General features: G+C 41.3%; 1 protein-coding gene across 17 annotated transcripts in view; it reads left to right on the top strand.

Moving 5' to 3' along the window:
• The first annotated feature begins 637 nt into the window (after positions 1 to 637).
• CLIP1 (CAP-Gly domain containing linker protein 1) overlaps positions 638 to 27,360 on the top strand; it is a 60,897-nt gene continuing 34,174 nt past the window's right edge. For 9 of the 17 annotated variants that reach the window (XM_086855414.1, XM_086855405.1, XM_086855403.1 and 6 more), the window contains exons 1-5: positions 975 to 1,483; positions 12,090 to 12,284; positions 12,751 to 13,316; positions 25,474 to 25,598; positions 26,593 to 26,809. In XM_086855414.1, coding sequence (XP_086711540.1) covers positions 12,191 to 12,284; positions 12,751 to 13,316; positions 25,474 to 25,598; positions 26,593 to 26,809 — 1,002 coding nt within the window. In that variant the 5' untranslated portion in view covers positions 975 to 1,483; positions 12,090 to 12,190. The other 8 variants (XM_086855406.1, XM_086855404.1, XM_086855412.1 and 5 more) reach the window with 3 other exon arrangements.

Below are 27,360 nucleotides of genomic sequence, written 5' to 3'. Positions count from 1 at the left end.
AGGAAGTGAAATTCTAACAAACATTGCTGAATGCTGATGTAGTTGAAACCTATTATTTGGGGGAGGGCTTCACAGCATTTTGTGCTTTACCGTGCTGGATTAATGCCAAAGAACGAAGCCAAAATGAAACACAAATTGCAATCAGTTCCCAGCAGTGGAACTGCTTTCTCATCACCCTTTTGTTCGAATGGCATCATGCAGAAACCAAACAAGCTATGAGACTGCAAACTGAGGTTTGCTTTGTGAGGAATTCAGCGGTGATGGGCCAGCTCTGGCTGGGCTCTGCTGCCTCTTCATAAGAGGGGAAGAAGTGGAGCAGAGCTCTTTGATTCAGCCTTGGAAATCGGTATTAAATTGTTGATGATGGCGTTGGAGCTGCTGCTCCAGCTGTTTAAACTTTAACAGTTGGATAACGCCAGCTTCCACCGTGTTGCTTCACAAACACAATGAAAATAAAAATATTCAGTACTTTGGGATGATAAATTTCTGCATCATAAATTTCTGGGCATCAGGACAAAAGGAAAATGGAGCGAAGCAGCAGACAGTGAAGTTATTCACCCACTAGAGCGATGTGCTTCACACCTCCCCGTCTGTGCCCACCCTCTCCCCCTCCCACCCAGCCGGGCTGTGCCGCAGCGGCGGCTCCGGGACCACCGGCTGCGGCGGGGTCACCCCGAGCCGGGGCACAGCCGCTCCCTGCCCCGAGCTGCGCCTGCCGCGGGGCGAACAAAGCGGGGGGCGGACAAAGAGAGAGGAGGGGGCGCGGGGAGCTCGGGGGCACCGCCGGTGCCGCTGCTGCTGGTGCAGTCCCCGCCCCGGCGGGCGCAGACGTTGTGCCCGCCCCGCTCCGCCTCCTGCCAGCCGGGGCGGCGCCGCTGCAGAGGGGGAGCGGGAGCAGGAGCAGGAGCGGGAGCAGCAGCCGGAGGAGGCGGCGGAAGCTGCGCTGGCGGCGGGGCCGGTGAGGCGGTGGAGCCGGTGGGGGGGGGCCGCCCTGGGGAGCGCGCGGGGCGACGGCGGCGCCTGAGGGCGGGGGGAGCCGCGGCCGCCGCCTCTCGCCTCGGGGCCTCCGCGCTTCCCGTCCGGGCGCCGCGCTGGGCGGGTCTGAGGGCGCGGGGGTCGGCGCTGAGGGGCCGTAAGGGGCAGCGGCGGGGCCGTGAGGGGAGGCAGTGAGGCCGTGAGGGGCGGCGGGCCGGGCCCCGGCGCTGAGGGCTGTTAGCGGCCGCCACACGTGCTGCCCGCTCCGCCCCGCAGCGGCCGCTCCAGCGGGGGCCCGGCCGAACCCCGGCGGGACGGGACTGAGCAGCAGCGAGGCGGCCTCGTCTCCCTCAGCCCGCGGGGTGGTTGTCCGGAGCGGGGACACGAAGGTCGGATCGCAGCCTCTGCTCGAGTCTCGCCCTGGGAAGCTGCGGCGCTGTGCTATGTTAGTGGTGGCTTGAGTGGCTGATTCTGAGGGAAGAGGTTTGGGTGTTCCCTATATTCTTTGGTAAGTGCTGACCCGCAGTTCCCAGTATCTTGCATTTACATACGGATATTTTACTAATAATCTACCTTGTCGGTTTGGGATTTGTTGTTTTTTTTTTTTTTATGGCCGCTCACCATCCTCGCGTTGTTATAAAAGCTACTGGTTTCCAGGTGAGCTGCTCTGGCATCCCCTCAGGTGGCTCAGGAGAGTTTGCTGCCATGTTCTAGGCAGTGTCAGAGCTGCGGGATTCCCAGGCACAGGCGCTGCTCCAGGCCCCTCTTGTTCCCGCTATAGTGCTGTACCTCAGGCCATGCAGTGCTCCCTTTTCTGTGCCATAGCTGTCATGGGGCACAAGGTAATTAGTGCTGTTACTCACAGGGCAATGCGATTCCTGCTACATAAAAAAATCAGGAGTTACTTCTCCCTTTCATCTTGGTTCTGATTCCATACTTTAAATAATTTTTCAAAATATAAACAAACAAAAGCCAACACCAAAGAAATTTTCCAAAACAGAGCATGGGGAGGAAATTTTACTCTGTAATTGTATATGTTGATGATTAAAAATATGACTGTGAAATGAAGACTTGTTCCCTACCTCTTTGCTTACCCACTGTGCGGAATGGGCAGGGTTTTATAGAAGTTCACAGGTTGCTTTGAGATCTTTGAGCAGAAGGATTTTAAAACATGTGATACTTGTGTTGACACGTAGGAAGAAGAAAGAAAAAGAGGTACAAAAGAGGAAGTGCCTTAATGCCAGCTGCTTTGCAAAGTATTTTACTCAAAGAACAGAAATATGCATTCTGAATTCAATGTAAATTTGAAACTACCAGCGGCAGAGTGGTTTTCCTGAAGTGTGTCCATGTGCACCTGCTGCAAGAGTAGGAAGATTGCAAAGCAGAAACTGTGGAGGAAAAATAAACACCTCCCCTCCACCCACAGCAGCATTTCTTTTTCCAAGGAAAGTTTAACTGTTCATCTTTTACATGTTGAGGATTGTTAGTTCTTGCTTGTAAAATGACAATATTTCAGGATTCTCTTCCTGCCCAGTCCTTGTATATGTGCTGGCAGATTTTCTGTCTGTGCTACAGTGCACTAAATCATTCTGTGTACTGAAGGGAGAGGGATGAGTTGTCTGAAGCAGAAAAGCTTGGAAATGTGACCTGAAATGTCCGTCTCTTTAGGGATCAAGAGGGAGATTTTACTTGGCAAAAAAGAGTTTTACATAATTTGTATGGTTTCACTTAAAGAGAAGATCCCAGCTTTCTAGGGAGGGCAGAACACCAGCTGTCTTGTATGCTCACTCCAGATGTATTCCGTAGGGAATAGCAGCCTCTTTCCTCGCGTGGTTACGCTGTAGGAAGGAGCAGTGCTCGCTCTGCTGATTGCTACGACTTCCTAGAGCTCTTGAAGATTTCCTGTCTGACTTTCAGGTTGTATCTGTTTGCCATCTTCTGACTGTGGATACCCAAGGCAGCCTTTATTTACTCAGCTTGTGCAGATTGCATAATTCCTGTAGTGTTCCTCCCTTTTAGCCCTGTTAAAGTTTTTCTTGGGAGGGACTGAGAATATATAACGATAGATCCTCCTTAAAAAGAAATAGAGAGCTCTGCCTTGCCAATATGATTTTTCAGAGCTGCTTTTCTTTCTCTTTCTAAAACACTCGGGTCAAATGTTAACTCTGTATGTTGAATGCAAGTTTTCTAATGTTTGAACATGACAACCATGAATGAATGCAGCTCTTGTTTAATCCTCTGGCATTCCTTAGGGACTACTGGCTCTGCTGGCACATATAAAGAGTAACTCACTGGAATCCTTATTGGAGCAGCATGTTTGGAAATGCCTCAGATGGATGGTGTTTTGTTATTTCATGAAAGGCAATTGTATACTGCATTAGCTGTAATCTCAGCTGCCCCCCAGCCCCATGCCAGTTCCTGCTGGAGCAACCTTTTCGTTGCTGTTGACCAGCAGAACTCTGTCAGCATCTCCCTGATGATTTAAACACCTCGTGCTGGTGCAGGTGTCTGTCCTCCACATCCATTTGTTTTTGCAGAGTGAAGCTGCACTCTGTGACTGACCCTTAGAAATACCCACAAATCTGATACTGGGCTGTGAAGGATTCAGATGTATCTGAGGACAGGCTTGTACAAGTTTGTGCTTTAATACCCACCTAAGTTTTTCTACTTGGAACATCTCATTAATTATTTGTACAGACTCATAAGAATAGTACCATACGTTCTTTTAATTTATAAGACACATCTCCACTGTTTCCAGAAGAGCCACCATTACAAGCTGTTCATTTCCCCTGATCTTTTTAATCTTACTGTCTATATTTTTAGCTTGTTATGAGGGGAAATTGCAAGGCAGAGAGAGAAACTCAATATTGTATAGAATCAGCTTATTTGACACTCTCATTCTGCTATTCTGCTTGACAGCAGCATCCACTCAATCACAGCAGTATTTATCCAAGTTCTGAATTTGTACTTGTCCTGAGCTCTCTGCCAGCCCTGCAGCAGTCATGGTGCTGATTTCAGAGGCTAAGAACATAGAGAGCTAAAAAGAGACAGCTGACTTGATGTTTTCACCCAGTGTGAAACAGTTACAGTTTCACCCAAGTCTATCAGAATTAAATCCGTACTATAAAAAGCAGCATCTTTGTTTCAGCTGCTTTGGTTGTAATTGTATTAGGGAGAAGTCTTTGTGCCTTTAAATGCCTTGGGATCTGAGGCTGACAGGAGATGATATATTCTTTCCCAAAATTTAAATTGTAGATCCCAAATAAGTTAAACTTGAGACTGCTATTCCAAAGTCATCATTTTATTCTGACTGATTGCACTTACTGGGATGGCTGAAGTGCATTATCATCAACAGAAATTAGTATGGACAATCAAACAAACTGTTCTTTTTCTTACTGAAACGGAGGTGTTTGGGGAAAGACAAGAATTTCCTGAGAAAAATGTAGGAAAATTAGTGAGTGATGATAATGGGCTTACCAGAAGAGGTGACAATTATTTACTTAGTTGGAAACTTTCTCTACTCCTCAATCCTTGACTCCTTCTGTAGGGAATGATGTGCTGAGGAGGGAGGATCATGTGCTTTCTGATCTTTTAATAGACCAGAGCAGCAGTGTTTTTATAATCTGTGTGCACAGTGGCAACTTGAAGTGTTAAGAATTTGCATCATATTAACAATTATCAGCTCTTCCTGATTAATTAAATATAGGCAGAATCTTTTTAAAGATACTGATCAGGCTGTGTTTGAAATAGCAGTAGACTGAGAAAAAAATTACTCACAAATTGCTGGCCTGAAATAGTTTTTTAGACATCCTCTCATTTGTGCTTCATATTCAACAGTCTGTGTTTCAGTGTTTCTTCACTGAGGATCCTGAGTCATTTAGGAATCTGAATGAGCATAGCAAGTTCTAGAATGATAAAACAGGGTGACTTAAAATGTCCTTGATGCAGAATTAAAATCCATAAGCAGAGCTGAAACTTTGATGAATTACCTTCCTCATAGCAGTGCTGTAATATCTGACTGATGGTTTCAGGTCCTAAGCCTCTTACTATCTTTGATCTGATTCAGCTTCTTCTTAGTACAGTTTCTGAGTTACAGAAATTCACCCCACCTTTTCCCTTTCCCTGGCGTGTGCTGGGAAAATCCTGTTTATACAATTTGCAGCAACTATCCTGCACTTCCCAAGGTAGGAAAACAGCCTTGCATCTTATTTAGCAATTTAGCAATTCCCTAAAACAAATTTTCAGTGGATTTAGACCTCATAATGGTTGCCTTTCTTAAGCTCAGTTTTTATATTATCTCCTAACAAACTGATAACCTGCTGCTATCAAATGTATTGATGGCAAATTTGCTTCAGAAATCAGTTGTTCTGAAGGTACTGGGAGAAACTCAAAACTCTTTAAATATAAGTCTCACTCCTGGGCACCTACTTCTGTGAAACTTGTAGGAATAGGACTTATTTTTATTAGAGATCTCCTGCTTTTTATTTTATTTAGTTGAAATTACCCAGCAGGTCAAAATCAAATACAGATTTGCGTGCAAGCCTGGCTGATGTTGAAAGATGATCTAAAAGTCTTTGGTTCTGAATACCCTGGGATCTGTGAACTCACGTGGAGAAGAGTTCCAGTCATCCCTGTGGTACAGAAATACTTCTACTTTAGATTTCAGTTGAAAAATAAATCTGAAGTTGCTGGTTGAGCTGTAGGTTCCCAAGTACTTAATGAGGGACAGTGCTGTGGGGCTTTGGGATTCCCAAACATTCTTCCTCAGTCCCTCTCAGTGTACAAGACAGAGGGAGCATCTTTGAGATCTTAAGGAAAGCGGGATTTGTTCTTTGGAGAAAAACCCAGGAGCTATTTTTGGGGATGTCCTTAGACCCGGGTGCGGTGGTTTGATGGTGGGATGAGTGATGACAAGGCTGAGTGTTTGTGTTACAGCCCTGGGATTGCTCTGGAGATCCCTGTGTGCTCCTCTCTCACTAAACACACACTGCTTGCCTCAGTTGAAGGGATGTTTATCTAAACCAGTTCCCTGGAAAATATAGTTAGAAGGTTTTTCAGGCCCTCTGCCACTGATGGGATAGCTCTGTTTCAGTTTTGTTGGTTTTTGCCACTCTTTGATTCAGGTTGAGTTCCTCACATCAGTGCCACTGTCAGAGGAGCTGTGTCATTCCAGTGGGCAAACTTCCCAAATTCCTGCAGGCTTTGGGCTCGTGTTATTATGGCAGCAAAAGCAAGCTGTGTTTGGGTTAGACTAAAGCCCTACTAAAACTTGCACACAGCAGTAATTTCCTGGAGTTATCCTGGTAGCTACAATGAAGACACTTCAGAAGAGAAAGAATTGCTTTTGCTCTGTTAATTTAATAGTTATGCCTGGTTAAATTAAGGAGAGATGCACTTTTTCAAGAGTCTGTCCCTAGTAAAATTCATATTTATGTTAAAAATAGAATATAAGAAACTGTGGCTGTGAGATTCCTGTAGGTTAAGTGTTTGCCTTTGTGGAGGGTTTACCTCTGGAATTCCTATGATGGTTATGTTGGATTGGGCTGGAAAGCAGAATGTCATAAGGATCCTGAATAAGTTATGAGACCTTCTTGCTTATTTTCTTACAAAGTTTTTATTTCCTGTTCCAGAACCTGCAAACAACAGATATGAAAAGTCTGGATTTCTTTTGTTATTTTCCACCTGATTGGCTGAATTATAAATGCAATTTTTTTCTACCTTTAAAGGTGAGGTACAAAACATTGGTCTGATGGGCAGGTGCCAGCATCATGTTTTGATGTGGACAATAAGCAGAGCATAGTTACCCAAATAAATATGTTTTCATGGCACTTGGCACAAAAAACATTGAATTAAATAATGTCTTCTAGTAGTGATGTATCTGAAGGCTAAATTCAGAACATAACATTATTTGACTAGTTGACATAAAAATCAATGGTTTCTGGAAGACAAAACAAAACTGAAGCTGTGTTTTTAAATGCTCCCTTTCTCTAGTTGCTGTGTGTTGAATGAGTAATCAAATATTGACTTCCTAATGCCAGCTCGTCTTGTATTGAAATCTTAAATTCTTAATTCTGTTTGTTTTCGGTTTTATATATAAATTCTTTCTTAAATTATATTAGTTTCATTGTGACTGATACCTGAAGATGCCTCTAATTCCACAGTGTAATCCCTGAGAAGTGCAGTTAAATCCTCGAGTGATGCTCAGATGCTCAGTTTGGTTTAACAGTGGCCTCTGCAGAGGGTGTTACCTCAGTCCCACCATAATTTGCTGTTTGTGCCTCGCTTTGTTAACAAATGCCTACGGTGCTTTCTGGTGTGTTTCAGTCTGAACTTGCTGCTCATTCAATAAATGCATCAGAGCTGACAAAACACATGGAATTTGCAGTAAGTCAGGAGCGTGAGGGGCAGAGAGAAGTTCATTTGCCTTTTCATTGTCTGGCTTCAGTGGATCAATGCAGAGAGACATGGATGTGAGTTCATTGCTCCAAAATAGTTGTATTTAAATAGTGGGTGGCCAGGAACATCAAGAGTGCTGCATCACTCCAGAGAAGCTCAGCAAAGTGAATGCATGAGGGCTTCCAAATCCATCCTTCTGGTTTAGCAACTTGTAATTGTACAGGGCTGGCTTTGAAGCTGAGTGAGACATTTACAGTGGATATTTGTGCTCTGCAGTATTTCATTGTAAATGTAATCCATTGCTTGCAGAGAGGTTATTCAGACTTTTTGGGTGCCCAGTAAGGAATTTGTCCAACAGACCCAGAATGCAGCAGAGGGGGAGTAAGGATTGAGAAGATTTTTTAAGTTCTAGGATTCAGCTTCTCTTGTGCCCCCTTCATCCAGAATTGTTCCTGTAAGGATGCTGTTTGCCATGTTCCAGTCTGGTCAGTTTGTGCACCTGCTGTACATGAATTACTCCCCCCAGAATCTTCCACAAGTTTGGCTCTGATCCAGCTCATTCTTGCACACAAAGCAATATTCTCCCAAGAGGTAGCAAGCAGCAAAAAGAAGTGCAAGGAGAAGGCATTGATTTTGTTCAAAGCAAAAATGGGGTTGTATTTTTAAATCAGGTATGAATTTCAAAAGCTTATAAAATTCAACTAAAACTATTAAGTGCTTTTGTAAATATATATACTCACTTTTTACACGAGTGTAATAACAGCCCAGGAGACTGCAAATACAGCTTTTGGAGCTGTAGGAATTAGATCTTAATCACAGAGAACATGTTTATGTGCTTTAGTTTTAAGACTGCAATAATTTTAGGAGTTGCGTTCATAACTGTGTAGGGTCAGAGCTCTTGGAGTAACTCATAGACTGGAGCGAAATCTTTCCAGGTTCAAAATTCCAAGTTACTTTCTCCAAACTCCAGATATTTAAGGCATGATTCATGAGCTCCTTCAAGCTTGGCAGCAGCAGCTGGACAAGTATGAAACAGGTATTTAAGAAATGCTGTTCAGGCAGAGATTTCAAACTGTTTCTTGTGTTGAGTTTGTTTTTCTCTCAGGAACGTGAAGTTACTGCATCATGGTGGTCTTTGGAATATGTTTTCCATTTAGCTTTTCTACAAAGGGATTTTCTGATTTATTTTGGTAATTTTACCTTTTCTTCACGGCATGGGAATTTATTTTCCAGGTGCTTATTACTGACTACCACAGGGGTTGCATGTGATGGTCTCTGCTTATAGGGCCCTGTGAGATTTTTCAGCAGTTATTTGTTCTACAAACCCCTTTCAGAACATTTACTCTTTGTCTTTTAGTATGACTGTTTATATGTGTTTTGCAAAGCACCTCTATGCTCAGCACAATGAACAAATTAAGTGGTCTCTTTTTGAGCTTGGAAATGCATTGGCATTGCAAGGCATTTTCCAGCAGTACTTAGTCTATTAATGGTGTTAGCTAAGTTAAATATTAATCTTTTTAATATGAAGTGTTTTGAAGAACTAGGAAAAGCTGGACTTAATTAACTTAGAGGTCTTTTCCAACCTAAACTATTCTGTGGTTCCACTGGTACTCCTAAATTCTTGTAGTGACTACAGGGTTAAGTAGAATGAGGCTTTTCTCTCTGTGTTCTTACTTAATTTAGTTCTTTTTGGAGTACTGTTTGTTGAAAATACTATTGAAAGGAACATTGGACAGCTGCTTTCTTTTTATTATAGGAATTCCTTTTTTGGAAAATATTCTGCTTTTGTAATTTTTTAATTATGTGGCTACATTTTATTTGTTTATTTTTAATATCAACTTGCCAACAGAATTTGTATCTATTACCACATAGCACATTAGTAGGATTTATTTACTTTAACCAGTGGTTCCGAACTTGTTCCTTGATCCTTGCAATCCTTAGAGGTCTTTAAAAAGTAAATAAGAATAAGGATATCATTAATCAGTTAAAATTCATATTGTGTGTAGTCATATATTTCCAATACTGTCACAAGTGAAAAGCCTTTGCTTAAAATCACTTTTTGTGCTCAGTTTTGTTGTTGGTAGAACACTTCAGTGGAATTTATTATCAGAGGCTTTCTGAACCTTCTCTTAGGTTCATGGCAGGATATTTTGGGACACAGTAATATTGGTTATAAGGATCCTTTTTCAGGAGAGCTGAGACAGATTCAAGGGAGGAGAGAACAAATTGAGACAAGCAGTGAGCTGCTGTCTTTTATGAGAATTGAAATGAGATCATTGACATCTGGAGCCTGTTAGGATATGTTGGAGTGTGTAATGCTCAAAATCACTTGATGCAAATTTACGTGTTTTATGAGCTTCATTAGGCAATGCTGCTTCAAAGGCCCTGTCCCTACGACCAGCAGTTGCATTTTAAATATTGCAGTGAGGCAGTCATTTATCAAAAAGTGTTGCCTATAATCTTAGCTTTGATTTTTTTTTTCTGAATTAAGCTACAATTTCAGTACCTCTGAAACCAGAACATGAGGGATTGTGTTACTTCTGGCCTAGTTGAAGGCCTGTGTGTTGAGAAAAGCAAATGACACAGCAAATATATAACCCATGACTGTGGAGAGCAAGATTAAACTATGAATGAGTACCCTGAGCCAAGAAATGCAGTGGTAGAACATTCTAACTTTCTGTTGAGCAGAGCCTTGTTAACCATCTATTAATAAATAATTAACTGAAACTGCCAAAGTCTTATCTGGGTAGTAATGTAGTGTGTGCTTTCTCTTGCTATACATGTCTTTGCACAATGCAGTTGTGGTGGTGCTGGAATGGTCTTTGGGGGCCAAAAAAGAAGTGATGTATGGAAAAGTGCTGGGGAACAGTTCCAGCTTCCAGGCTTTAGGAGAAAATTTCCTTAAGGTGGACTCCCCGTGGCCCAAATTTCCGCCAATTTGGTTTTTGGCACTGACTGTAAACTAAAAAGGACTGACCATGATGCTTCTCCTGTTCCTGTTTTTGTACCAAATCCTTCTTTATCTTGAACAGTTTTTCTGTATGGATTTTGATGGGTTGAGGAAAATAAGGGAATTGAGCATGGAAATGCTAGAATTGGAGAGGAGGGAATAGGGCCTGCAGCCTGAGGAAGAGAGTACATTTTTAAGAGAGAAAAGAAAGCTTTTCAGGCCTTGGTGTCTAATATCAAAGTGCAGTTCTAGAAGATTTCTGAAACCAAAGATAAGGAAATATGATGCAGAGTCATAACTCTGCAGGCAGGTGGGTGACAAACTTCTATCAGCAATAGGAAAAAAAAGCTCAGAAATCTTCCCAGCACTTCATCATTTTCATGGAGCAGAACTTAAATTGTAGGCAAACACAATTACATCCAAGGTGGTAATTCATGCTTTTTAAAATATAACATTGTTACAGACTTAGAAAATGCCTTGAATTTGGCATGGCAGGTCTTGAAATAGCGTAAGGAATGTTTCACTTTGGTGTTTAGGTTCACAAAGCAGTGAATAGATTTTTAGGAATGCTGATTAATATTTCATAATACAGGAGGGACAGATCTTAGACTGGTACATAAACATAGGTTTGGTTTATTCCCCTTGGTTCTCCTTGCTGCAGCAGAGCTGTCTCTCCTGGCAGGTTTGTTTTACCTTTAACTGGGTGCTGAGCTCCCAGTTTGCACCCCTGGGAGGCTGCAGCTGCACAACTTTCTGTCCTGACAGGTGCCAGAGTGCTGAGTAAAGGGCAGGACTGAGACCTGCTTTGTAGTTCTTGTTTGACGTGTTCTGAGCAAACAGTTGAGCAAATTCGCTGCGTGCCCGTTTCCTTTTCCCCTTCAGGTTTGTGTTTAGGTGTGTGCTGCTGCTGTTTAAGTAGTGTTGCTGTTCTGGCAGTGCCTCATATAAAAGTCAGCACAAAGCCAAGCTGTGTTCACACAGAATAGTTTATTCCTTTGAAGAGGGGCGAGAGCAGTCGCCTTGAAGTTCGGCTTTGAATTCGCATTCAAGGTAAAAAAATACAGATTTTTCCTTAGAGATGAAAAAGCCTTTCTGAAGCTTTTGTAATCAGAAAGAAGATGCCTCCGTGGCAAAACAGTTCCCTGAAAAGCTTTGAGCTGCTGGCTTCCAAGTTCTATCCTAGCAACGCTGGGAAGAGTCCCTCCTCTTAGCTGGGGCACTGGTGGGGACTGAAAGCCAGCGTATCTTGTGATCTGAGGTCACAGAGAGCTGAGGTGGCTCTTTGCTTTTCACTTGTCATCATGTAACTCTTAAACAATTTAAGCTTTTCAGTTCCAATCTCTTAGAAACATTACTCCTTTTATCCTCAAATTCCTGGCTGTCTTGATTTCTCTTGCTGTTTTTTCTCTAGTCTCAAGTTGGTTTTGCTGGGATGTTGCAACACTGGAAAAATGTGACTGAAAACAGTTGTGTGTGTGCAGCAGTTAAATCTATGTGTTATGTTAGCTATGCTGTTAAGGGCTTTGTTTTTCTTTCTTAAAATAGTCTTTTAGTTTAAATCTCCAGATAAATACAGCAGCACTCAGCAAAGTGAGTTCTTTTGATGATTCAGATTTTAAATAGGAAGTGGCCTTCAAAAGATGGGGAGTTGGAAATGCTGCTGCTTCCTACTGGAAAGCATTTTTTATACACAGATTGTGCATATATAAAAATCCCTTCTGCAGGAGTTAGCACTGACTTTCCTCATGTCTGAACTTTTTATATACAGGTTTATTCCAGAGTTGAAAAAGCTTGAACAATATATTTCTCCATGTTTGGAAAAAGATAGTTGCTACAGACGAGGAGGATAACCACTGGTATTGCAAAAAGATGAGTATGTTAAAACCAAGTGGACTTAAGGCTCCTTCAAAGACCATCAAGCACGGGGGTACATTGCTGAAAACACCTGCACCTGTTGCTGCTGGTAAGGAATAGTTAAATATCCTAATTATTACGTTATTCATCTTCTGACAAAAAGTACCTTGAATGCTGTATACACTATTTTTACTCTTTACACTGGTGTATTTTTGCTTGTATTTCTGATTTTAAAAAATTGCATGTAGAACTTACAAAAAATCTAAAGGTTATTAATCGGAGATCAAGCAATTTTCCTCAAAGAAACCTTTTCATGATGAAAATGCTTTGGGAGTTTTTGAAGTCAGACCTGTGATTTTTACAAGGTTTTTACAAAAACCTTCATGAAATGCATTCAGTGTGTCTGTCCTTAGATTTTGAATTACTTTTTTCCAGAGATTACAGCATTTGCACAGAAAAATTAGGAGTTGTGATCTCCTAATTAGGGACATTGTTACTTTGAAACTAAGTAATGATGCTCTTTGACATATTAGTGTATTTGATTCCCATTGTTTCTCATTGTGCTTTGATTCCAGCTCCAGCAGAAAAAACAATTCCTAGTGAGAAGACCTCAAGCACAGCCCCTGCAGATGCACACGAGGAGTTTGTGGATGATTTCAGAGTCGGGGAGCGCGTTTGGGTCAATGGGAACAAACCTGGCTTCATCCAGTTCCTGGGGGAAACCCAGTTTGCTCCAGGGCAGTGGGCAGGCATTGTCCTGGATGAGCCCATCGGGAAGAACGATGGCTCAGTGGCTGGAGTTCGCTATTTCCAGTGTGAACCCCTGAGGGGAATATTCACAAGGCCGTCCAAACTGACCAGGAAAGTGGTGACAGAGGATGAAGCCAACGGTACCCAGACAGCTCATGCTTCGAGGGCCACATCCCCAACATCCACATCAGCTGCTAGTGCAGTGTCATCCACTGCTGCACTCCCCCCTTCAGGAATTCCACAGAAAACCCCCCTTGCTGCTAAGGAACATGCAACTCCTTCTCAGATTAGCAATCTTTCCAAAACTGCCAGCGAATCTATATCAAACCTCTCAGAAGCTGGATCACTAAAGAAAGGAGAAAGGGAGCTCAAAATTGGAGATCGAGTGCTGGTAAGATTCCCCTGTTTCTGATTGATTTATTAAAACTCCTGCTAATACTCAAAACTTTTCTGCCATTTACTTGGTCAAGATAATGTAAATTTATGCTCTAGCTTTCTTTGTCTAGTGTCTTCTGTAAGCAAGTTCTTTGCATGCTGTGGGAATATCTTGTCAGTACCAAGATAAAATGGATATTTTGGCAGCTTTTAATCTATTATGTTTTGCCACTGTTTAAAACACAACATTGTGTTTAACAACATAGTTGTACTTTATCTCTCTCAAGAGCTCCAGTCATGCTAAATAAAAACTAAGCGTCTGATATTTCCATGCAGGTCTTCTGCCTTGTCCAGGGCTGTGTCTTTAGAAAGCAAATAGTTCAATAATTGATTGTTCCTGAGTGGTGATAGGCAAGAACAGAAGCAGTCACATAATGCCACTGATCTGCCAGGAATTACATGTGCTCTTGGGGATGTGCCACATTACTTGGCTGCCCCTCCTAAATTCAGACCCCTAAATGCTTCTGCCAGTGTATCATCTCACCTTTTTAAAAGGGAGTTGCTCTGTTAGTGTTAACATTTTTTTTAAATAATTGTCAGAAAACTGGTAGTAGGTTGTGTATGTTATATTTGTCATTTAAAGACTATTTGTGTAGCCTTCATATATAACTGGAATGATCCTTGTATGTCCACCAGATCACTGTAACAGAGACCTGATTTTAGGTTTGATTTACTCGAGTGAATCATTAAGCCAAAGATTTGTCTCACTCTTACTTTGATACTTTGGTCTTTTCTTATTTATGATATAATTTTAGAATTTCCATTACTCAGGTGTGAGTATCCTGGCATAGAAGCATTTCTGGGGTTACTGTAAGGACATTATATAGAATGAAATCCCCTGGATTTTATTGTTTGTCCTGCATTGCCCCACCAGATCATAATTCTGCAGTGAAGGTGGATTGATATTTTAATTAAGTTTGTTGTATTTTTGAAGGAAGAATTTACCTTCTCTTTCTGTTTAAGAAGAGCTTAAAACACAGGGCCAAGTTGAAGAAGGAGACAAAGGTGAAGTGAGGGCAGGGGTTGGCTGACAGCTGGATTTGGGCTGAGATGTGTTTTCTTGGAGTGCCAGTGGAAACAAAGATTTGTGGTTTATCCCTGGCTATTTCTGTCAGAGACTGAGCCCTGTTGTCCTCCAGACAACATGAGGGCTTTAACTACTTGTTTGCCTTTTCCTCAAGGACCTTTGTGAGTCCTACTGGGATGTCCCTTTTGGTTGGGAGAATTCTCTGGTGCTGTGAAGGCATCTCTCTGCCTTCCCTGTGTCTAATTAGTGCAAATTGCAGAAGCAGCGTATCCTATGTGCCACAGTTTGATAATAATAATAAGGTCCCAAATTGTTAAGTAGGACAAGTTAAACTTAATATTTCATCTTCTTTACTACCTCTGTTTGCCTTAAGTCGTCCTCCTGAGTCATCAAATTGTAGTTTGAGGTTTTGGGGTAATTCCTAGCACAGTATGTTGGTGATGCATAACTATAATTTCTATACCAGTATAAGACACACAGGAATGTAAATGTTAAAGGAGCAGGATCCTTGTTTACTCTTTTTTAATCCTTTAGGATCCCATGCTAATTATTTGTAGTAGATTCCAGACTCTGCTGTCATGTCTAATAATAATTCAGATGTAAATATCTTAAGTAGCCAGGTTAGTTCAGATAATCCTAAGCTTAGCTGAATAATTGATTGATCTGTTAATATATTTTTCCCTGACACTGAACTCCTGTTCAGCACTGAACTGTAGAGTTGGGGTGTCACTGAGCAATTCTGGGAACTGTCCTCAGAGCCTCCAACCAACACCAATTTTTGGGAAAGACCTGCCTGTCACTTGCTCAGCCATTCCTACTCCATCAGAGGGACAAATCCACCTGGCCTGCTCCACATCTCTTGGGTTTTACTTACGCTCACAGCAGTCCCTTTTCAGTGATATGTTACACAAGAGGATGAAAGGCTGGGTGGAAGTTGCTGGTCCAACCTCAGCACAGAATTTCCCCTCTAAGTGACAGTGTGGTGTCACAGCCACATGACATGTTCCAGGCTGACCACACCATTGCAGGGCTGGAGGGGCTCAGTGCTGCAACATCCATCAGTTCTTGCAGCTTGGACCAACTGCTGTGAGTATTTTGTGGAGGTTTTTTGATGATTATGGACACGTGGGGAAAACGACTGCTGGGAATTACAGTTTGAGAACAGGGAGCCTCCAGCAGCGTAGAACTGCAGCTCAGAACAATGAATTCATGATAGACAAAAGCTCATTTGGGAGTCCTATTAAAACAGCTAATTGGAAAATGATGTCCTAAAGGGCAAATTCAGAGATGGGCAAGGCACAGCTCATCAGCCAAGATTACATTCCAGAATAGACATCAGATGGCCTCAACTTTATTGATCTTAGTGTGTGATCTCAGGGTGTGGAGAACTGAAGTATTTCAGTCTGTTCATTTTTTTTCCCTCTAACTTGAATTCTAAAATGTCCTTAATGGGAGTTACCTTGAGTGGATCAATTAAATTACTTTAAGTTTATTTTTATTGTTGGTAACTGGCTGATTTTGTGTAACTTCAACAAAAAAGACAAAATTTTACCCCTCTTTTTGTCTGCACAGTCTGGATTAGTAAGGAACAAGAGGCCATTCCGCCAGTGTTTACTAATTCACATCGCAACTTTTTGTTACACAGATGCAAATTGGGCACAAGTTTGAACCTGAAATGTAAAGTTCAATTTCAGGCTTTCCCAGCAGCTCAGCTTCTTTGGAACATTGTCTAGTTCCTGCAGAGATGTTAATGCTGCTCCTCTCCAGGAAGAGAGGCTGTCACTCCTCACATTTGCTTCTGCATTGTCCCAGCAAACTGCTGCCTCAGCGGTGCTTCGATGAGGTGGTTTGAATAAAGGCTGGTAGGAGCACAGAAGTCTTGAGGAGGTGATTAATGCAGTGCATGGCCTGTATTGTTTTGTGTGGAGAGGAAAGATGCCTTAGGCTTTTTTTCTTATTCCTTTGATCTCTGGTGGTTTCACCAGTCTTTTGTACACTTTAAGTTAGAATTAACAAATGCTAAGTGATCTCATATGAGAGCCCTCCCAAACTTCTACAAGAGAACTAATATCTTCAAAATATAAAGGGTTAATAATAAAGGAAGCTTCAAGCAAATGTATCCCTGATTTATTTGACTATGAACACAGGTACTCTACAGATCTTTCCTTAATTCAGATAACATTAGGAAGAATAGTTGTTACATATAGATTGCTTGGGACACTTATTCAGAGTTAAATAAAAATTCCAGAGAATTAAAAGAGAGAAAATTTCTGGAGGGGAAAAAAACCCCCAAAAAACAGAGAAAAGAAATGCCAGAGAAAATAAATTCCACTACAAAAACCATGTAGAGCTGTGAGGTGATCACCTGTGTATTCTCAATACCAGGCTTGCTTGGAGCATCTCATGTGAGGTTTTGCTGAACAGAGAAAAAAAGAGGCAAAACAAGCAGCCTCGCTTTTTCAGGGGGCAGAAAAACCTCTTTTCCCAAAAGACCTTGGATATTAAAAAGACATTGACATCAAAACAGACAGTGCTTCAAGGTATTGGATATGTCAGCTGTGGGTGCCTGCAGAAAAATACTTACAACAATCAGCTGCAACCTTTCCTTGGTTTTCCCCTCAATTTGAAGAAGACATTTCCAGGCCATTAAATTGAGTTGTAAACATCAGAAAAATAACTCATGGTAGACATGAATGCCCGTAAGGGAAATATAATAATTGTGGAGAAATTCCCATTGTCCTGTTGTCTTAGAAGTTCTCTTTCTTGAGATTCCAGAGGAGTCAAAGCAAATCAAACTGAGTGCATACCCAAGTATTCACTGAAGTATTATAACCCTAAATGGATACTCTAGTGGAAAAGGACCTTTAGATATCTGTAGTTTACTCCTCAAAGATGATTAATTGAAACAGCACCCTGTGCTCTGCTGTTTGGGAGTCTCTCATGATAAATATGTCTCCCTCAAATCCCAGTGTATCTGAGCCCTATTCAGCAAGCTTGACCTCTATTTTCCTTTCACTAACAATAAACCAACAATACCTCATGCTAGTATTTGGTAATGTTGAAAATATAGGTAGATAAGTTAGATATATTAAAGAATTATGGTGTATTATGTGTAATTCACTATTCAGCTTTTCATTTGGTGCACTGATGTGTCTTTTACTGGATAAAAGTAGAAGAAACAAAGAAGAATTATTAATGCAGAGAGCAATCCAAATAGCTATGTATTAGGTGTATTTTCCATTCTTAACATATGATGTATGGTCTGGAATCTGGATGTGATTTAACAGTTAGAACATTAACTCTGGACAGCCTGATCTGATACTTGGGGATTCAGTAACACAGGAAAATTGATGTGGAAATCTGCACTTCCTTCACTGCCCTCATCCAGTCTTTCTGGGGTTAATGACACAGTGCCAGAACTGCAGCTGATTTTTCTGCTGAAAATCAGGCTCCAGCTTCAGCATTTGAACCTGCTCTGAATAAGAATTCCTGTGCAAGAAGTGCCAGTGGAAGTGCCGTGCTCAGTGCTAACCCAGATGGGGAAAGAACAACAGAAAACCAATTCAGAAAACAAATTACTTTCAGGCTCAGCCAGTTTGGGTTTCCTGTTTGAGTTGTGGCCAGAAAACCTGTTTGCCCTGGTGTTGCACACTTAGGATTTCTTAAGAGCCCAATGCAAAGTTGATTTTAAAAACAAACAAACAAACCCCCCTGAATTACCCAACCAAAACAAAGCCAACTTGTTAATAAAAGAGAGGAATCTGCTTTATGTGACAACTGTTGTCCACACCAAAAGTTGAAGCAGCTTTGACAGCGTCATCGGCTTTTCCCTGAAGGGACCAGATGCGGTATTTTAAATAAATAAATAAAAATCTTATCAACCTAAGGGGCCTTAGCCTTCTCAAGGGATTAAAGTGCTTTCATTCATTTAACCAGTTACAGCTTCATCACAGTCTGCCAAATCTGCTGCTTCTGGGGCTGAGCTGTAAAGCTGGAACTCGGCCTCTGTCCATATGTTCACAAAAAGATGCAAACTCAATTTACAGGCATGTGCTGATGTGGCCTTTTTGCAAAGTTCTTCCTGTGCATGAGTGACATCTCATTTCTCTTTATTCCATGTTTTACAGAGCTGGCTATAAGTTACTCTGTGCTTTGTTGTTTATTCCCAAGGTCTTTGGTGCTGGAACAGGCAGGGGCTGATAGGAGATTATTGTCAGATTTGTTTCCACCCATGTAACCTATCTGCAAGTAAACATGAGGTAGGGCTGTCAACTGGTTGCATTCCAGGGCTCTGGAAAGCAACCAAGGGAAAAAGAAACCTCACACGTGGCAAGGAGTTTCTCCCTTTAGCATTGTCATTGTGGTGTTTTTAAGGCTTTCTTTTTCTGGATTTTACAACTTTCTGAATAGAAAATACACTTCTGAGCTTAGTCTGTTTAAAAGTCTATGATAATATTTAACTGTTAAATGAAACAGAGATATCAAATATTCATTGGTGGTGTTACAGTTAAAACAGTGCAAAAATATCTGGCACAATGCATACAGGGATGAAAAAGGAAGAAAAATTTGAAAGTTGGGAACATGAGTGGTTTGTGCTCTCCTGGGGTTCTTCTCTCGAGCCTCCTCCATCAAATGTGACAATTTGAACTGCTCAGTCACACTTATGCTTTATTATTGAGCTGAGGTGACTGAGGTATTCTGATGGCTTTATCTTGTTAAGTCAAGGATGAAAGTAATTCTTATATTTATGTATGTCTACTTAGGCACAGTACTGGATGTAATGTATGATGTAGATTAGTTTACTAAGTGGCTGCTACAGCATGAAATACACATGAGAAAATATATGAGGGATGTGGTATCCAAAGGCTTTGCCTTAAATTCATCATCTGGGTGAGTTTCCTTGTGCAAACCTGCTTTCTTTTAATGTTACTTTTAAGCATTTTTCAGGACGTGGCATTAGCTATCTGCTCACAGCTAAGGTGTTAAATTTATCTTAGAGGAAGGCTGGAGTTGTGTCTGAGTCACTCTGTTTTGGCAACTCCTTATTTAACTTCAAATTGCATGCGAGTTCCTGGCCTGTAATGGCAGGGACTGGTGACTCCCCACATGCTTTGGTAGTAGTTGATTCCATTTTTGTGTATGGATTCCCTGGCTCCCTTTCCCTCTCCCTGCCTTCCCAAGGGGGAATATCCAGGAACACGTTGTCCTCAGTCATTTCAACACAGGATGGGAGAAAGAACAGCTTATTTACTTATTTTAGTTTTTGCTTTTTTTTTGTGGTGGTGACGAATTCACATGTGGCTTTTGTAGTATGGAATCGCTGTTAGGGTTTGGTTTTTTTTTTGTTTGTTTCCTTTGAGTTGGATGAACGAATTGAACCTCAATAGCCTGTCAGTTTTAGTTACTAAACTATTTTCTCTGGAAGTGAAGGATTGGGTGGTAGCACAGTGTGTATCTTATTGCACATGAGGTTTTTTTGCCCACTTTGGCCTTGCTTTTGAACTTTTCAAGTTGACTGCAACCAAATTGGGTAAAAGTGGAGAGGTTTCAAAGCAAATTCTTCCAAGTTCCATGGAAACAGCCCAATAGAAGGTGGAGACTCTGCCCACTAGTTCTGGAAAAGCTGCAATTTGCCTTCAGAGAACTTTACACATCACAGAATCCACATGATCAAGGCTTGTCTGAATTCTTTTCCCATCAGTGGAAACATCAGAAGTCACTCTTGCATTTTTAGGTAGTGAAGTCACTCACCCATAATATCCAATACCACAGAAAAACTGCCGTCATTAATTCTGTTAATCACAGAATTGCTGGGTTGAAAAATCTGAATATGGAGGCCAGTTTAAAGTTTGGGAGATGTTCTAGCAATGTTCCTTGATCCAGTGCTGGATGTTGTGTAGGTATTTTTAAAAGGAAATAAGATAGTCTAAAGCAAATATCAATATGTCTAATCTCAGCAAAAAAGGCAGGCAATAACTGATAGAGCAAGCAAATGTTTACAAACCAAAACATGGAAGTTTTGTCAAACACTTTTGCTTCCTTCTCTAAAACTATAGATTTAATAGAGAAAATGCCATTATGGAGTTATGTGGTGGGATTATTATTATTATTTTAAAATCCTGAATACTGTCTAACAGTATAGCTTCAAGATTAGCGCTTGACTTCATTGATAGATTTAAGAATTCAGTATATTTACATCCTTAGTTATTTGAAAAACCCATTGGCATTCAGCAGGAATTCAGAACACAGCTGGAAGATGACTCAAGCAGAGAAAGTATCTTGCAATGAAAGATTTTAAGAACTTAAGATGCTAATATTCAAAGGGAAAAATTGTAGTGTCTTGCTTAAAACTTGTGTGTGCACGTGCATGGTGGATGCTGCAGAGCTCTGTAATCTTCCAAAACAAAGCATGAGAGCCAGTGGCCAGAGGCCACAGTGAAATTTGGTTTATTTGAAATTTAAATATGTTTGAACAATGGAGTGATTAAGTATGAAAACAGCCTGTCAGTGGCAGCATGTTTCCTGATGTATATCAGCTCTGCTCCAAAAACATCCCCACGGAAATTAGCTCAGTACAGTTACAGGGTTAATTACACATGGAACTGGGTGAAATGTAAAGACCTATTCCATGAGAACCAGAGGAGATGATCCCTTTGTCCCCTCTGGCCTTGAAGGGGTGAACAAATCAATTAAACACAATTTCTGTTGCCAGCTGGAAACAGTTCTGCTAAATTTGGAGAAACAAGAGGAAGATGATTCTGATTAGAACCTGATTAGTGGATCCCAGGTGTTTCAAAGGCTGGATGAGTTGTGCTTTTCCAAGTGCTGCACATTGTGGTGCTGAATTGACCTGAAAATGCAGTAATATCTAAGTGATGCTTTCAGGAGTCACCACAAGCTCATGCTCAGGCAGAAGGGGAGACAGAGCAGTTTTTATTCACCTTTTACATCCTCTGGGCAGGCCTGAATAAGGGATATTGTTAACACAGACAACATTCAGACCCTGCCTGTCCTCTTTTCCAGCAGCACTGCTCAAATCACACTCATTTTTTAGAGTATCTCTCTCTTTCCCCCCTGGATAACACTGGTTTATTTGTTTCCTGCTTCTCCTTATCTTTGCAAACGTGACTCCACAGAGGTTCTCACAAGGTCTGACGTGTTTGTCCCCCTGTTCTCACACCAGGAGGTTTTTAACCACTTCAGGTTACCAAACCCATTTTACTATTTCACTTTACCTGGAAGCAAATTAATGTAAGCTCAGGTATAATTGGATAAATGGAATTTAATAGCTTTTTGCAGGCATTTGACATAACTCTAGAGAGTTCCAAGCAAAATTCCTCACCTCACCATGACCTGTAGTCTAACCTAGATTCTCTGGAGTATTACAGCTTCGTATTTTACAGCTTGACTCCATTGAGTGTGGGAACTGACTGAGAAAAGGTCTGGCAGTTCTTTTCTCTATCCATTATTTAGTGACCTGCCTTAGCATGAAAGAAGGTCATGGAAAACTGTCTTTGTGGTAGTGCTCTATTTTTTCATGGAACTTTCAGAAACCTTGTAATAATTTTTCCCCCTGTTTCTTTTAGAAATTGCCGTTTTTTATTTTAGTCCTTCATGCAGTACTGGGAAGTAGATCTGCTGGCAAATGCAGCTAGTTTTGTATTTTGGGGTTGGGATTTTTACCTTTTTTTTGCTGTAATTCTCACAATTTTAAAAAAGTAATTTTTCTGTAACAGATGCTATGCTCTGTAAGTACAATTCTTTTTTTCATAGTGGCTGGAACAGATGAGTTTAATCATGTCAGGATCTTTCTTTCCATTTATGGCGTTATTAAATCTGTATATGTATAGCAACTTTTATAATGAAAAGCCTTTACCACACTGTCTTGTACAGTAACACCTCACATTATACTACTAAGGGAATAAATAATAATAATTATTATTATTATTATTATTATTATTATTATTATTATTATTATTATTATTATTCTCTTGTCAGGGCAGGTGTCGTCACTTGCAAATACTAATTGCAGCTGGAGATAAAAACTCTTTTTGGGAGAGATGTCTGTGAATGATTGGAAGCCTTCACTTGTCTCAGTCTTTATAAATGAGGGCTGACCTGACTTTAAAGCTGAAATTTAGAAAGCTTTTGCTTAAAATGGAGCAAAACTGTTCATATAGACCTTCACTGATTCTCTGAGCACTTGACAGCCACAGGGTGCTCCAGTACCTACTCTTGCAAGGACACACAGAATGTGCAGAGAGATGTAGTAGCTGGTTATTCGAAGAAGCTGGGCTGGCTTTGGTAAAAAGCAGGAATTCTTTGGCATTCTCCCTTGAGTCCTGTTTAAAATAACCCAGGTACCATGGTTACAAGACGAGTCACTTTGCTGCTTCTCCCGGGAATCTCGTGTTGAGCAGCCCCATCTGTTCTGGGATCTGAATTCCTGCATTTGCTGGCTCCCACCAGGCCGTGGGTCACAAGCACTGCAGGGGCTGGAGCAGGTCCAGGGGGCTCTGGGCACTGCCAGTTTCCTTCAGGTTGTGTCTGCCAGATTGTGGTTTGAACGTGGTCTCTTCAAAATAAACCCTTCACATTCTTTACATAAACATGGAAGATGAGCAGGGCCAAGGTATGAAACAGAAAAAGGGGAATATTCTATGCCCAGGTTTCATCTGTGTTATCCCAGAGCCAGCATTACTTCTCTAGAGGTTGATTTGCAGTGTGAGTTGGAGGGAACAGATTGCAGCAGTTTTTCCTGTCCCTAGGAATCCTTGCTTGGAGTTGTTCTGTTCCACCACAGTGCTTCAGACTCCTCTTACCTCACTTACCTCACTCACCTTCCTATGGGAAGGTGGTGGGTGGCTGTGTTTAGGTAATTAATTTGGGTTTGTTTTAAAAAATTACCATGGACACAAACACACACCATAAAACAAGAAAACAATTCCATTGCCTGGCTCATGGGTTCAGCTGAGGAATCTCTCTGTGCAGCCCCAAATCTGACTCTTGTCTTTGAAGGGATGCTCCTTATCTAGGCCATTGTTCTAGTTTTCCTGTCTAATTCCTTAAATGGGTTTCTAGAGCCTCTTTTGATTTAACTCTGTTTTTTCCTTAGAAAACAGAACAAAACTGAGTGAGGAAACAGCTTCTAACCAGAACAGTCTTTTCACTTAAATATATGTTCCAAATTTATCTGTAAAGAAAAACTGCCAAACAAAACAAGACAAACCTAAAGAGACAAAAACCCCTACCCAAACTTGCTAGAAAAGGATTAAGGAGGAGAACTTGGAACTCATATGGATTGATAATGCAGTTAAAATTTATTTTTATGTTTGTACCTAAGATATTTACCCTCTAGAAAAAGTAGCTAATGTCTGAGGGTGAATAACACATCTCCTAATTTAAGGGAAAATACTTCATCAGTGTTATGTATTCCTTCCTCACCACTGTGCCAGAGATCTGGATTCTCTGTAACTCTTGGTGGTTACAATTCTTTTTTTCTAAGCCAGTCCTAGTGCTTGTTTGGGTGTTCTCTGCCAAGAGCACCAAATACCAGAGTTACTATATTAGGCTGAGTCATGATAACTGTAAACTTCGTGTGTTTTTATTCCATGGAGAGGAATAATTTGCCAGGATCTGAAGGTGACCTGAAGTTGTTCCAGAATTGCTTCTAATGGCAGAGAAGGGGCTGCCACCTTAAATGTGGCAGATGCCTCTGCCCCCTTTCTCACTTGAATAATATCAAAACAGGTTCATTATTCTCCCTGTTTTTCTGAGGTTTGTGTGGATTAGGACTCATCAGCTGAAGCCTCATCTTGCCACTGGAGCCAGATGCTGGAGCACAAATGTGTGTGGAAGCTCCTGGGCACTGACTTGGGACTTTGTGGACATGTAAAGTCCTCAGTTCCTCACAGGTGACCTCATGAGTGAGCTCTTCCCAACTGGAATAATGTGAATTCTCTCATGTGCTGTCATTATGCACCTTAATTTATGGCACAATTAGCTCATTGTTCTCTGGTAATCCTGGGAAGCTCCCCCAAGAAATAGAATGTTTGCTGTGAAAATTAAATGAAATACTAATTTACATTTTAGTTGATTAAAAAAGAAGAATCATAGTCTTTAATAGGAGGTTTCATTCAAGCACTCTGCCAAGGCCTCACAATATTCCTGGTTGTACAATGTGTGCTGGAAAACACAGGTGGACATTTTCAAACCATTGCTGCTTTTTCCATGTGGAATTCTGTGAATCTCTTGAAGAGGTTTCCATCACCATGTCTCTGTTCTCACAATGCTGGATGCAGGCTGAACAGATTTGCACAAATTTAGGGCACAACATATTGTCTTCCTGAACTGCAGGAATCCTGTGGCTTTTCCTGGCAAGTGTCAGCCACGCAACACCTTTTCCTTCTTCGCTTAATTTAATTCTTCCATCCCCTGGGTATTAGGAAAAGCTGTACCTCACAGACATTGCAAGTAATTGGAATGGCTGTAAATATTTAATATTATACGTTTGAAAGCCGCTGCTTTCTAGGCTTTCGTTTAGCAGTGTTTGGGCTGGGTTTTTTTTATTCTTGAAAGTGAAGGAAAGATAAAATGGTTCTCCCCTCCCCAAGGATTCAAATAGCTAGTTATATCTACAGTTTTTCCAAGTGCTCTGTATCATGCTTTATATCAGTTCTTTTAAATACAAGAGGGCTGTACTATGTTGTTTATCTGAATTATTCCTTGGAGAAAATATGAAAGGATTTTTTTGTCATTTAATTTCTTTTATTTTTCTTCACAGAATTAGAATAAGAAATAAACAGACCTTATAAATCCTATTCTGCTGGTAGAAATTAATGTGAAACTGCAAAATCTATTGCATTCAGAACATTGGTTATATACTGTGTCTTGTTAAATATATTTTTGGTTGTGAAGGTCAGTATTTGTTCAACATTAAAACAAACTCATAGACAAAAAATTGCATAGTTTGAAATAAGAACTGGTTATGTCATTTGTGTGCTTTGTGAACATGGTTATGCCAAAAGCTTCTTCACTGAATTTGGTATTTTATTTTGGAAATGCATTAAATGCATTACTGCTTCAGGTTGGAGGAACAAAAGCTGGAGTGGTCCGTTTTTTGGGAGAAACTGACTTTGCTAAAGGAGAATGGTGTGGAGTAGAGCTGGACGAACCCCTGGGAAAGAATGATGGAGCTGTTGCTGGCACGAGGTCAGTCCATCCCCATGTTTACTTTATGAGATTTTTATCTGTATTCTCTTCTGGGTTTCTATATTTGCCATGAAATTTTCAATCAGAAGGGAGGCTCTAAACCTGACTTGTCTGCTGGTGGTAGGGGAGGGTTGGTGTGCAATGGTTTGAATTCTCTCATGCCAACACTTCTCTGATATTCGTGGGATGAGCTGATCTCTCCTCCCATGTGAATTTTATTCATAGCCTGGTAATGGAAAACACAGTTTCCTTCTTTTGAATGCCTGTTTGATTTCTCAGCTTGGAAGGAATGCTCAGTTATGAAAATCTCTGGATATCCAGTGGTTGTAGTTAAGGGAAATCTTCCAGCATCCCAGGAGCTGGAAGCTCCTGTTCCAGCAGTTGCCTCCTGGTAGAGATGGGAGCAGTGTAGCTGCTCCCTCCAATAAGTCTCAATCAGAAGGCATTAATTAACATTACAATTTAACTTTCATTCTCATTTGCCATAAGGAATAGTCTTTTACCTCATTAAAAATAGGATTTACGAAGATTGTCCCACCTTAACACAGGTGATCACAGCTTAAAATTGTAAGTGGTTTTTGTCTATATTTAACCAAAGATATGTGTTCTGTATCTTCAAATATGCATAAATGGTATGTATGTAATAAAATATAAAACTATTTGATTTAATTAAAATCTGATTTCTATTTTTAACTGTCAGCCATCACATCTGTTGGCAGCTTAGAGGAATGTGATGAAGGGGAAAGCTGTGGATATAAAACTGAATCTGAATGGAATTTTTTAGGAACTAGAGCTGTAGTGTTAACTCTGAATTTCCAAAGTGATGTGATCATGCTGTTTCAGCCTTTCAAAGTTCCTTTTCCAAACCTAGTGTTAAATAGAATTGCAGTCCAATGTGGATGATACTCCTGATCTAGAATTCTCCATGAACCCAGCCCATGTACGTGAAAAGAAGTTAATTCCTGCTCTCCTCTGCTTGCTTTGCCCTTGGAAGGTATTTCCAGTGCCAGCCCAAGTATGGCCTGTTCGCCCCGGTGCACAAGGTGACCAAGATCGGCTTCCCCTCCACGACGCCGGCCAAGGCCAAGCCCGCGGTGCGCAAGGTGCTGCCCACGCCCACGGCCCTGAAGCGCAGCCCCAGCGCCTCCTCCCTGAGCTCGCTGAGCTCGGTGGCCTCCTCCGTAAGCAGCAAGCCCAGCCGCACAGGACTCGTAAGCTGCTTTTTCCTTGGCATGATTCCCCTTCCCAGCCCCGGGCCCGCCCGAGCTCGGCCCGCGTCAGCCGAGGCCAGAGCAGATCGTGGGCAGAGCACGCTGCGCATTTCATGGTGCTCTTCTTCATTCGAAGCATGCATAAGGGAAGGAAATCTTAGCTAGCCCTGGAGAGCAGCTGAATATTTGAATATTTAATTCAGGCTAACAGAGTGATTGCAATAAGAAAGGGGCTTAGGACATACACAAATTTCTCTGGCTGCAATCTCCATTTAATTCATTTTCCAAGGATCTGGTGTGCACTGAAGCTTCCAGAGATCACACTGGTTTTATTTAAGCAGGAAGCTTCATGTTTGCTAAAATGCTCAAAATTTCCTTTTGCTGTTCAAGAGATGAGTCAGCTGAGAAATGCAGCAGGAGCAATTTCCAAGTCTCTGACGAAAAGCCTCTTTCTTTTCTTTTAGATTTGGTTTTAATCCTATGAATTCATAAAGGCTGAGTGTTGCCAAGTGCAGTGGCTCAGGTGAAATCTAACACAGTACTAATTCCAC

This window comes from Cyanistes caeruleus, chromosome 18, assembly GCF_971803275.1.
Source record: "Cyanistes caeruleus chromosome 18, bCyaCae1.hap1.1, whole genome shotgun sequence".
NCBI classification, from domain to species: Eukaryota; Metazoa; Chordata; class Aves; order Passeriformes; family Paridae; genus Cyanistes; species Cyanistes caeruleus.
Note: the sequence above shows the minus strand (reverse complement) of the source record. Positions and strands in the feature narration are given on the sequence as shown.